General features: G+C 41.8%; 1 protein-coding gene and 1 long non-coding RNA gene across 5 annotated transcripts in view; one reads left to right on the top strand and one right to left on the bottom strand.

Moving 5' to 3' along the window:
• The window catches only part of LOC110343068, a 138,036-nt gene extending 136,850 nt beyond the window's left edge, over window positions 1–1,186 (bottom strand). Inside the window, exon 1 of one of the 2 annotated variants that reach the window (XR_005877236.1) lies at window positions 868–1,186. This is a non-coding gene — a long non-coding RNA (uncharacterized LOC110343068). The remainder of the gene's footprint in view (window positions 1–867) is intronic. The other variant, XR_002385264.2, reaches the window with a different exon arrangement.
• The window catches only part of Itprid2 (ITPR interacting domain containing 2), a 42,737-nt gene that overhangs the window by 4,383 nt on the left and 25,649 nt on the right, over window positions 1–12,705 (top strand). Inside the window, exons 2-9 of one of the 3 annotated variants that reach the window (XM_040745687.1) lie at window positions 1,412–1,657; window positions 1,946–1,991; window positions 5,299–5,348; window positions 6,185–6,241; window positions 8,011–8,050; window positions 8,138–8,236; window positions 9,417–9,625; window positions 10,404–11,089. In XM_040745687.1, the coding sequence (XP_040601621.1) occupies window positions 1,447–1,657; window positions 1,946–1,991; window positions 5,299–5,348; window positions 6,185–6,241; window positions 8,011–8,050; window positions 8,138–8,236; window positions 9,417–9,625; window positions 10,404–11,089 (1,398 nt within the window). In that variant the 5' untranslated portion in view covers window positions 1,412–1,446. Of the gene's footprint in view, window positions 1–1,309; window positions 1,658–1,945; window positions 1,992–5,298; window positions 5,349–6,184; window positions 6,242–8,010; window positions 8,051–8,137; window positions 8,237–9,416; window positions 9,626–10,403; window positions 11,090–12,705 lie in introns of those variants that run through there. The other 2 variants (XM_040745688.1, XM_040745686.1) reach the window with 2 other exon arrangements.

Raw genomic sequence — 12,705 nt, forward strand, 5'->3', positions numbered from 1 at the left:
ACAAGAAGTTCAAGGACATATGCAAAAGCATATATACGGCTTAGGTGTACGTGCATGCACAGAACACTAGACACCATTCTACCTCAAGAACATTTCACTTCCTAAAATTTCCACAAATTATTTCCCCTGGCTACTAGTGCATATTTAAATTGAAATTTCATTAATTGTCAATGTCTATTTTAAGTGGAATTTTCTTCTTTAAAATAGTATTTATGTAAAAATGTTCTTTTTAGTAAAGCTAAGACCAAAACAGAAAGTATTCTAACTTTGTTTTCAGAGTTCAGCCACGCACAATAAAATACTGGAAGGTTAGTTCTAAACTAGTATAGATACTTTAGAAAGTAGTGTAGATACTTTAGAGCGGATGTTCCTTGTTTGGTATGCTTCACTTTGTTTCATTCTGGATAGAATTTGAATCTTTTTTCTCATAAGAGATAAAAATATGTTAAAGGGGGTTGCTGAAGCTCATTTAGAAGGTTATTTCAGATCCTTGGCACTATCAGCTTCCTGTCGCATCCCCAGCCCTCAAATCCAAACAGTTAGATATCTCTACATCCCACGGGTCTTTCTTGCTCCACTCCCCCGACCCCCCCCCCACTTCCCTCTGTGTCAGCAGCTTCAGTGTGGTGTGTCCATTCTTTCTCAGTACATTTTCATAACTCGCATAGCCAGGACACACGTTTCTCAAGCGCGCAAGCAGCACCAGGGGAAGCTTTTACACTTAGTACAATCTCCTGCTTCTTTCATCCTTGCCCAACCCCTCAGGCATCCCACACTGAAGCAACGCCTCAAAGAACAGGTCTCAGGAGCCCAGTCACTTGTTTTGCACGCGGAGGCGTTTTAGGAGACTTGGCCTCGGCACTTTACCTCTATTTCTGGATGAGCGAGGAGTTGAGAGAAGGAAAAGCTATGAGCAAACAAACAAACAAATCTGGCTCTTTCCTGAGGCAACCGCGAAGGGGCGGGTCGGCTCGGGCCTGTCAGGCCAAGCCCCGCCCGGGCTCGTCAGGCCAAGCCCCGCCCGGGCTCGCCTCTTCGGCCTCCAGCGAGACAGCCACCGGAAGAGGGCGTGGCCTCCTCCGTGGGCGGGGCGCACAGCTGCGAAGGGGCTGGGCTGTGTCTGGCGGGGGGCGTGGCTAGGAAGGGGGCAGGACGGGGCCTTGGAGTGGGCGGGGTCAGACCGGCCCGGCGCTCCGCGCCTACAGTGCTTGCAGGAGCCACTCGCTCTCCTGCGCCCCGCCAGGCCGGGTTCACGTGAAGCGCCCGCCCCTCCCTCCCTCCCTTCCTTCCCTCCCTCCCTCCCTGTCCCCTCCTCCTGCGGCGCCCGCTCCAGCTCCCCCGGGCCCCCTGCCCGGCTGGGCGCTGACAGCAGCGGCGGGGGTCCCCGCGGCCGCCGCCGTGTCCCGCGCAGGCTCGGGCTGGGCCGGCGGAGCCCCCGGTGCGGCCATGAACCGACCCCTGACGGCGTCCGCGGAGGCGGAGGAGGAACTGGAGTGGCAAGTGGCGAGTCGCAGGAGGAAGGCCTGGGCCAAGTGCCGCAGCTCCTGGCAGGCGTCGGAGACGGAGGATCTGTCCACCGAGGCTACGACGCAGGACGAGGACGAGGACGACGAGGAGGACCTCCCCGGCGCAAAGCTGCCGGCGGCCGCGGGGCGAGGTCGGTGCTCCGGGACGTGCGGGCGGGCGGGGAGGTGGGGTGCTCCGTGCCACTGGGCGCGGGGACCGGACGCCCCCCGACCTTTAAACGCGCGCGTGATCCGCGCTCTCGCGCCAGCATGTGCACCTGGTTGCCGGCTGGCTCCTCTGGGTCGGGCGCCCGGAAGGCTCCCCGAGGAGGCTGCCGCTTGCCCCCGGCGGATTCTGCTGCCAGGGGGCGTCAGAAATGGCACAGCCTCTGAGTACTATTGGGGTCCCTAACGAGCTGTCCCTTCGCTCTGCTCCGCAGGAAACGTGCCCAACGAGAAGATCGCAATATGGCTCAAAGACTGCCGGTGAGTCCTGCTCGGGTTGCCCGGGGAGAAGCGAGGGACCCGGAGATGTCTTTGGGTCCCGTGGCGGCTGTAAGCTAGGAACCGGAAAGTGAGCCGGCCGATAGCTTCCTTCTTGAAGCGATTACAACTGGAAGTGTTGTGACCGCTGATTATTTGTGACTGAGTTCACTTTACAGTTAGAACTGTAAAGTTTAGCAGCCTGGGAGTGATGTCAGCATCAGATCAGAAACTAAAATAGGTCGTGGTGATGCTACTTTGGCGGGTCGTGGCATTTCTTGAAAGAATTCTGATGTTTCCTAGAATGTTTTATTTTGTCATCTGCATATCTGGCGCGGAATCATTTTCCTTTCAAACATGTCTTAGACGAATTTAATTTACTTAACTATCCTAGCTGGGCTTAAATTTTGGTGGTGTGCCTTAAGTCCCTCTGGGGAGTTTTTAAAGCTAACCAACTTGGTCCTTGGAGTTTAACTCCTTGGACACGGGTTTGTGAGCTGGCTTTGGAATTCGTAGAAGGAAATGGAGCTTTGAAGGCATTCAGACTGCATGAATCTGTAGTTACATGCTTTGGCAACCGACACAAAATTGTTTGACAAAATACAGAGGATGGGTCGTATTGCAAGTATATGTGACTATAGTTAAATGTGTTTCACTTTTATCTTTTTCCAATTTATTTACTCCTTGAAAAATCTGTGTAAAGACAATAGCTTTTAAACTTTTGTTGGCGTTTGCTTCTGGGCATATTATTGCTTTCTCAAATTATGTTTGTCCTAGGGATTTTTTTTGAAAATGATTCTTATATATGGTATTAATTTTGTCCCCCAAAGACAGATAGATAGAATATTGGCTGTTTCTGTTTAATGACTTGAGTAATTGGAAACATATGATTGCTCACTGTATTTTTTTTTAACTTTTGTTACTGGAATTCTCTAAAATATTATGTAATGTATAGATGGTCCTTTTAAAGATGCACACAGGCAAATGCATTGCTTCAAGGCATCTTTAGGGTAACAACTCGGCTTAGTTTACCCCTTTGGTTTCTGAATTATAAGAATATGTCAGCAGCATAGTGTGAAATTGAAAGACTGATATTTTAAATTAAATTTTCAAAATTTTTTAGGAGAGAACTTACAAAGCAGTATCTTTGAAGTTTCTCCATTAAGGAGTGAAAGGGGTAGTCTAGCCTCGCTTTAATTCAAGTCTTTAATGTTTATTTACATCTTGGTTCTGATTTAGAATCCATTCCTGAATACAGTATTGGCTTACCCTTAAAATAGGTCTTAAAATTTCTATCATTTTATTTCAAGTGGATAATCAAGGAATTTTTAATGTAAGAAGAAGAGAAAAATCACATTTTAAAAATGATGTATAGGAATTGGGGTTGTAGAAGGAACCATATCAAGTAGACAGGAAACAAATACATCTTTCAGGTAAATGCTGATATTGACCAGGACCCAAGTTGGGTTCAGAAAATTGCAGAAGTTCATTGCTAAACCTAATGAGCATGATTCTGCAGCCTTCTGTCTCTCCTCTCTTAGATGTCTTTGTCGTTCCAGTAATTGCCCATGTTCAGTCCACAAGCAATATTCATTTGTGACTGGGAAAGTTGGAAGACATAATCTTTAATGTTGGCTATTCTGCTGTAGATTCGGCTGCTAGCATATTTGGAACTCTATTTTTTTAAAAGCAATTTGAGGTCCTTCTCAGAGTTGAGTGTTAATGTATTTTGTATATTATTTGCAAATGATTGGAAGGACAGCATTTTCCTCCCTTGACAAATTCTGGAATACTGTTTTCTCATTGCTATCCGTATCATGAGTGAAGATGTCATACTTTCCCTTCTCTGATGGACTCTTTATTCATTCTGATAATTGTTTCTTTTTTTGCTAGCCAAACAGACTGAATTGATGTCTAGGAAGCAGTAAGGATTCCAATGGGATTTGGAGGAGGGTAGTTAAAGAGTAGAGAACTTGTTTTTGAAGAAGGAGACCAGTTACATTCTGCCTCATTTGCCATTTTCTGTTAGTGCAGAGCCGCCAGGCAGCTGTGGACACAGAAATACAGTGTTTGGGCCCAACTAAGAAAAGAGCCATTGGGGAAAAAAAACGAAGTCCCATAAAGACAGAAATTAGCGCTTAACTGAAATATATATGAAACCCTAGAACTAAAGGTTTTATCAGTGCCCATATGGTACTTGCTCATGATTCTTCTCCATCTCAACAGCACTAATTGTCAAAAAACCACCTTGCTTATGTATATGCTTGCACTTTTAATTGGCATTCAGTAGTATTTCTCCGAAACAGTTTCCAGGATGAATCCCACTTCTGATGAAAACTGTTAATAGGTAGGAACTGTTACCGAGAAACTAAAGTTTGTATCACAGATTAGAACCTTTAGAATAAAAGAATGTGTCTGTGATTCAAGTCCCAAAACTAAGTTGTTTTGAGAAAAGTAAAAGTATCTCTGTATTTGAAAACCAATTCTGAGACATTTGTGTTTGAACTACAAACAGGGGAGAGGAAATCAGCGTGGGCTGATCCTTAACTCCTAATTAATTCCCAAGCTCAGCTGAGGACTTTCCAAGTTAAGTGACAAAAATGTGTCACTTTTTTTTTTTTTTTACGGTTAAAAGCAGAAAGTGGTTTTCAGGCTTCTCTGTGTTTATGAGAAAGGCTTTTGTTGAGGAGGAGAGCAGCTGCGCAGATAGGTAGTGCTCTGAACTGCTGCTGGCTTGCGTGACAGGTGAGAATTAAGGAACCCCAGCTTGTTCCCTAACTCCTGTAACTTTTACTTTTACTAAATTAAGTTGCTAATCACTGAAAATTTGCTTTCTTCTAAATCTGCTATTTACTTACTTACTTATTTTTTGCTTTGTTTGTTTGGTTTTGGTTTGTTTCAGCAGAAGGCATTGAGTGAAACAATTCCTTAGCCTCTTGTCATATATTCTCTGTGCGTGTGTCTCTGTGTCTGCCTCTGTCTGTCTCTGTCTGTCTGTCTCTCTCTCTCTCTTGCTCTGTTTTTGCAAAGAAAATAACAATGTATATCATATGCTGTTGCCATTCCCGCTCTTAATTACTGCAGAGCAGACCTGTGATTAAGCCATTGCTGGTGAACTGACTTGACAACACGTATTTGCTTAGTGAGAAGGACATTACTTATGTAAGCCATGCACATTCCTGGTGTTTGGGGAGGAGCGCTAAGTTGATTAAGATGCTTGCTTAGCTGTTCCTCTAAGTGAGGCTGTGCAGTGACAGTTCTCCAGATGGGGTTTCCGAAGACTGAGGCTTCTGTGTCTCTGTGATTGCAGCACCCCTTTGGGAGCCTCACTGGATGAGCAAAGCGGTGGAGCACTGAAGGGTAAGAGAAAGTTTTCTGTTTTCAAAACCGAGAATCTTCCTTGGGCTTTTAGATGAAAGTGTATGTTTGAATTATTCAAGTGAGGCTCGTATTTATAAAATACACCATTCCGAGCTAGAAGCCCTAAGGAAAAAAATATTGTCAGAAGCCATAAAAGAACAGTAACTTTAGAACGTTGTTTCCCAAAGCTTTTCACAATGTCATACTTATATTCTTATTGCCCAGTTAGATATTATAAAGACTGATTAAATATGGATTATGTTATATAAATATAAAGAAAATTCATAATGAGTGAACTAGGTTAACTTTAGTGTAGCATTTCTTTGCTTACTCTAACTGAAATTGCCACACCTGAAATTTTCGCACCTATGCAAGACAAAATTCTCAAGTTCAAAGTACAACAAGAATGTACAGGTAATAACAAGGTGACTACAAAGCATTTATAGTGTCAGAAAAATAAAGCTTGAGGCCCTGATTGAACATAAAGGTGTAAAACAAATGGTTGCTCCAAGACCTGGCTTTTTATGGAACTCCTTGGGTCGAGTACTTTGTCTAATCAAATATCTTCATAGGTATAAAAAATATAAAGTATAAGCCCTGAATTCTGCAAGTTTTTCCTGAGTCATTTGTATACAGTAGGGGGAAAAAGTTTGTTAGCATCTTGAAATGACAATCTTAATCATTTTGAGTATATACAGGTTTGAGATATTTTCCCGTAGTTTATGAAATCTTTTGTTTGGTCGACTTGTTTGTTTAGTAACCTTGTACAGTAATGGGGTCATGGGGAAGAGTGGAGCACAAGGGTATGGTTTCTGAATTTTCACACTCTGATCTAGGTGTGCTTGTGAGAAATGGAGGAAGCTTCGAAGATGACTTGTCGCTGGGAGCTGAAGGTATGTGTGTAGAGGAACTGTATCTTTCTGTTGTTTGGGTTATCTTAAGAAATGAGGTAAGGACCGGCACATCTAAAGCTCTCAGAGATCATGTAAAGGTCTTAACAACGGGTCACTTTCACTGTCCTCCCCTGTAGGATTCTTTTCTGGGTGCCTCTGAAATACCATAGCTACAGCTTGCCTGGCTTAAGTGCTTGGAGAACTGTTTGTGACAAAACTATGGAGACCTAAATGAGAGGCAAACTGTCCCAAAGAAGGAAAGGAGCTTAAATATTTATGCAGGAGAAAACTAAGCTGAAGCTGAGTTTTAGTTTAGGGAAGTGGACTCATGTCACACGTACAGCTGTGGCTTGTCTTTCTCCTTATATTTTCCCTATTTTTCCTGGCAGTTAAAGATTAAAGTACAAAGACCAAATAGAGTTAGAATTTAGATCATATGCTGGCGCCTATTTCAGAGTGCTTAGCATTGTAAAAGCATGTCATTAAATTCTTTGTAGGTTCCCAATAAAGCTTTTCACTATGAAAAGTTAGGTTTCTCTTCTTAAAACTCTTTTGTTGTTATTATAAATGGTAGGGCTTTTACTTTGTTTTGAGACAGGTTTTGCACTACTAGGCACAGTGGCCTTGAATTCCTCATGTAGCCTCAGGCTGACCTCCAATTCACCGTTGTTTGGCTTTTGCCTTCTTGGTGCTGGGATTGCAGGTGTGGGCCAGCATGCTTGGATCTACATTGATTTTGTCTTATTTTGTTAGGTAGAATAGGTTATTGGTAGCTCTTACAAAGAAGTAAAGGTTTTTGTTAAATGCTTAAAAAGTAGAAGCTGATGAAGACTAAGTTTGCCCACTGCATTCAGGACCCTTGATTCTTCAGTACTTTACCTCTGATTGTAAGCTGAGTTACTTATTTAGAACATTCCAGCATTCAAACATTCAGAAAGGTTAGAATATGTGCATTTTCATTATCTCTGTCACAATGTATTTTTCAAGAATAAATAAAAACTTTAAATCTCGTCTTTCAAGTCAGTGCTCTGATCAATGCCATCAGCACCTTATGAAGATGCTTGTCAGCACCCATGTAAACAGCTTTGGATGCTCTGATATCTGCCTGGACCATGACTTCAAACAATGTTACCAGTAGGATGTACAAAGAATTGCAAAAGCAATTCTCACAATTTTGTGCATCAGAAATGAAAAAGTCACTGTTGGGGTGAACATTTGTTGTTGTTAATGTCTTTGTTTTATTTTTCTATAAATACAAAATTAATTCTAAACATTGACTTCTGTTTGCTTTGACCTTGTTAATCAAGGATAAAGTTAAGAGGAAGTTTTTACTGGAAACTTTACATGGAAAGGTGTATGTACTAAAGACTGGCACTAACATTAAAAACATATAAGAAGTATGTGAATAGTGTGCTTGTACTTAATGGTGCCCATTCACATTTGCCTTTAAGATGTTCTTGACTGACAAATTTGAAATTTGATAGCATATGCTGTTTATCTTCCCATTACTCTTCAACCTGGTCCGGCAATTTAATCGATTATTTATAGATCTTTTTCCTTTAAACACTCAAATAGGAGTAGTTTTACATTACCAGAAACTACAAGCAACCTCCAAAAGCTGCTGGTCCAGTTCTGGCCTCTCTATAGTAGTTTCAGTAGTGGACATTTAACAAGTCAACTGTGGCAATATAGATAACCTGTCTTCTCCATAATTGGACCATTGTCCTTCTAATCACTGTGCTCTCCATTTATTTATTTTTTGTTTGTAGCCAATCACCTACACGAGCCTGATGCTCAAGTTGAGAACTGGTATGTACCTGTTTGGTTCTGCTTATTTCTAAAAGTGAAAAAGGGTTATAGAATATCAAGTTTTAAAGTATCTTACTATATTTATAGCAACAACATCTTGGCCAAAGAGCGAAGACTACAGTTTCATCAGAAAGGGAGAAGTATGAATTCTACTGGGTCTGGGAAAAGCAGTGGTACAGTGTCAAGGTGAGTCCTGGTGAGGCTGGTTTAACATGGTGTTAAAAGGACCTGTCACCTTCTGTTCTTGGATTTGATGCTGAGAGTATGAATCAAAGGGAACCCAAAGTGTTTTCTAAACTGACACAACTGACAGGAGCTTATTATGTAAAATCCAAGAACACTTGTAACAGCAAATAAAAAGCAGTAGCTATGTTTATAACAGTGCTGCATTCTAGTAATGAGTGATTAAAGCTCTGTGAACATCCTGAAATTAACTCTGTATTGGAGTAACTTCTACTTGGAAACAACCAAAACTCTCTGCTCTGTGAGAGCCTTCAGTAACTCTGACATAGACATCAGCATAAACCTCCTTAATTGGTAACTTGATATTTAGGCTAAATTTGTTTTCAGCGTGTTAATCCAATCTTTAAAGTGTGTGCTAAATCAACTGCGTAGGCCTGTGGAACCAGTTTTCAAATTGCTGTACAAATTGCTGTATCACAGCCGAGGCACTTTTCTTTGAAGCGGAGTAACCTCTCTAATGTTCTTGGTTGCTTATTGAGCCTCAGAAAGCTTGGATTGTCACTGGAGTGAGAGGGTAGGATAGTGTTGAACTCCCAGCAGATAGGGAGCATGGACTTCCCTTTATGTAACTCGTATCCTCCTCACCTTCCTGGGTGAATATGGCCAGAGAAGAGCTGGAGGCTCCTCCCCTGCTTTCTTACCCAGTGTGTCTCCTTCATTGCTTCTTCTAAGACAAAAAAATGTCTGCCAAGCTTATGTTTCCCAGCCGGCTCCTCAATAGCAACGTCCTGAGATGTTTCCCCTTTTCCCCTCTCCTTCAATTTGTTCTTTTCACATCATGCTTGGTCTTTTTGAACTGAATTGCTTTACTGGAAAATCTCTTTAAAATGACCAAGAAAATAAGGTGAGGAATCCCTTAGAGGGTCTATTTTGTTTCTGTGGGAATTAGGGGTTAGCACTTGCGTTTCTGTTTTTCCAACACTAGCACCCTGAGAAAATGCACCTATGTATCCCTTCTAAGGGTTGTATGTCCCATGAGTGCACAATATTAGAAAATACTGAGAAATGTTGGAGTAAAGAACAGAATGTAAGGGGAATGAAGGCGGGACTGCAGATTTCCTGACAATGCAATGTAGACTCTAAGCACAGTTTCCATCTTTGTGTTCCTCTCCTTTGGTTGTAGTGTTTCAGAACTGCTGGAGCTTTATGAAGAGGATCCTGAAGAAATTCTATATAATCTTGGATTTGGACGAGATGAACCAGATATTGCTTCTAAAATTCCTTCCAGATTTTTTAATTCATCGTCTTTTGCCAGAGGCATAGACATTAAAGTATTTTTGAGTGCACAAATGCAACGAATGGAAGTAGAGAATCCAAATTATGCTTTGACAAGTAAGAGTTTGGTGTTAGTGTATTGTTTTTAAAAGTTAGCATCTAGGCCAGATGGTCTTTGTGTAGCACCTGTCATTTTAAAAATAAGGTTAATATTAGAATAGCTGTTTTATACACTCTGGATTAATTACTCTATTTATAGAGATTATTCCATCCCTCCTTCCTCATTAACTCATCATAATTTATTTGCAGAACGTTTTATTTATCTCCAAATTACATTTATTCAAGAAAGGAAGAAGTAGGGGAGGGGTCTATTAATTTTAAATGAAAAATCAGTCCATTTCAGGTGCTTTTCTGTAAATGTAGGATACCTTGGGCAGTTGGGTTCCTTTTAATCCATGTCCCTGCTTCTTTGTTCTCTGTTAAATGGTATTTCAAAACAGGACTCTTCCAAGTTTGTCTGTGGATCAGTGTAAAATACATTTCTGTTTTCTTCGGAAGGCATTTGGAAGTTTTAATGGAGTCCATGACCAAACAATAAGTCATAACTAGAGATCAATAGCTAGTTCTCTTATGTTCAGTATTATCATCATTTTTGTGCTTATTTCTAATTTTTAAATATAAATTCTAATGTTCACAGTAAAAATATTCCTATTCTATGAATGTAGAAATTTAAATGTTCACTTAGGAAAAATATAATTTCATAGTATTTAAGATCTAAATTCAGTTACTAGAATTCTCAACAGCATGCATTTGCTGTATGTACTTATAAGGATAGAATTTGTTTACTATATGTACATATAACATAAGCATATAATTTCTTTTTTTCCTTTCGTAGGCCGTTTTCGTCAAATTGAAGTGCTCACTACTGTGGCCAATGCATTTTCTTCTTTATATTCCCAAGTCTCTGGGACACCCCTGCAGAGAATTGGAAGTATGTCTTCAGTGACTTCCACCAAGGAGGCAACAGACTCCCCTCCTCCTCTGACTCGAAGCAACACTGCAAACCGTCTGATGAAAACACTATCCAAACTAAACTTATGTGTTGATAAAACAGAGAAAGGAGAAGGGGGCTCTTCCCCCGCTGGTGAGAAAGGAAAGAGTCTGAGCATTTCGCTGGCTGAGGACAATGGTGGCAAGAATGACCCCAAGCTGCAGAAAATTATGAAGAAGAAGGAGTCCTCCTCTATGCTGGCAACAGTTACAGAAGAAGTCTCAGGCAGTTCATCCACCGTCACAGACAGTGTTGATGCCGACAGACTTTCTGATGAGGCAGGTGGTAACATTAGACACAAAACGGAAAGGGAACAAAGCAAAGAAACTCCAAGTCAGGAAAACAAACTGCTCCAGAAGTCTCTTGTTTCAGAATCTGACTTAGGCTGTGATGTCAACATGTCCAGCCACTGCGAGCTGGAGAGCAGCAGTGAGCTGAAACCTGCCCATGCGTCCTCGAGTGCACCACTGACAATCCCATTCCTAAGAAGTGTATTGGCGCAGCAGAAAGACTCCTTCGAGATGGAAGAGGTAGGTAAAAGATGCTCGGGGACTACTTTTGAAGTAGAGAGTCGGGAAGAAAAGCCCCAGAAAGCGTCTGTAAAACTGGAGGCTGCTAGCAGATCCATAACTGTGGAAACTCGCCTTTGTGTTGACTTCCTGTGTCATGCTTCACAAACAAGAGTTGGTTGCAGAACAGTGTGCTGTGGAGCCCCTCAGTTTAGATTGTCATCTCCCAGACGACATTTTACCTGCAGCCATTTTGTCCTCAAGCATAAGATTTGGGGTCAGAGAGAGCCTAGAGAGTGTATCTGCAAATCCAAATCAGTATTGCATTACAGTGAAAATGCAGAAATCAAACAGATGTGTGGTTTATTCTTAAAGGGTCCCAGTGACCAGGGTGAGGGCGAAGACAGCGTGTGAACAGATACTAGTGATGGTGTGTGCCTGAGAGGGCGGGCTCTGGAAGGCTGCAGGGTGGGGTTCTGTAAGCCAGGTCAACATTTGGTGGCTTTATTTTACTGATTGATTCTCCTGCTAGTTAGTGTAAATTCTAATCCAGGAGGGAAAAATACTCATGAGGTTCATCTAGAGCTCCTTCTAGACCATAGGGACTGATGGCTATGTGGTCCAGGGCAGGCACCTGCCCTGTGGGAGGGACTACTGCTTGGCCTGAGGATGCTACATGGAAAGTGCTGTCCCATATTCCACAGGAAGAAACTGAGTTGTGACTGTGCATAATACAATATGCAGTTTTTCCTGTTAAAAATGTGAAAGATTTGCTCATCTAACTTTAGAATAACCTTTTTTCCGGTGCAAAGAATGGAGTAAGGATGGTGCCCATAATATCCTCTTAGCTGAGCTTTGTATCAGTCACATTAGAGACTATTTTTTACTTATTTCAAAATTTCAGTTGCTGGGTGAGCTATGTTTTGATTTGATTTTTTTGATGGTTTTTTGAATTTATATGTGTTAATTATGGCTAAAGAGTAAAATGAAAGGGGAATAGAAGAAGCTCTTTGGAATATTGTACATTTTTCCTTTTTTTTTGAGACAGGTTTTCTCTGTATTGTTTTGGAGGCTGTCCTGGAACTCCCTCAGTAGACCAGGCTGGCCTCGAATTCACAGAGAACCGCCTGCCTCTGCCTCCTGAGTGCTGGGATTAAAGGTGTGCACCACCAATTCCCAGCTTGTACATTTTTCTTGTAGGCTACTTTTTCCTGTAGTTTATCCTTCCATTTTTTTAATTTCTAAAGTAATTTATGTCTTAGTAGAATTAGTATGGAAGAGAATTATTATGGTTGCTTTACAACCTCATCTCTGTCCTATTGATTCCTGTTGGATGTTGTTCTAGTCTAACTAGTCCTGACTACTAAGTCTAGTCCGACCCTTCCCTGAACCCACAGCTTCCACACTTGAGCACTGTACTGCATTATACAAACCCATACAAATTATGCACTAGCTAAAAATTTTGTGTTGTTGACTCAGTTTGGACAGCAGAAGGTTGGCTGTGACTTCTTTGTGATGTCTAGGGTTTTCAAGAATTCATGAGTTCCAAGCAAAAGTGTAAGGGGCAGTTCTCTGAAAGCGTTCTGATAACATTCATCGAAGGTCCATAACACCTGAAAATGGTAGCTGCAGTTTGG

The sequence above is a fragment of the Mesocricetus auratus genome, unplaced genomic scaffold (assembly GCF_017639785.1).
Source record: "Mesocricetus auratus isolate SY011 unplaced genomic scaffold, BCM_Maur_2.0 Super-Scaffold_100004, whole genome shotgun sequence".
In the NCBI taxonomy this organism is placed as follows: domain Eukaryota; kingdom Metazoa; phylum Chordata; class Mammalia; order Rodentia; family Cricetidae; genus Mesocricetus; species Mesocricetus auratus.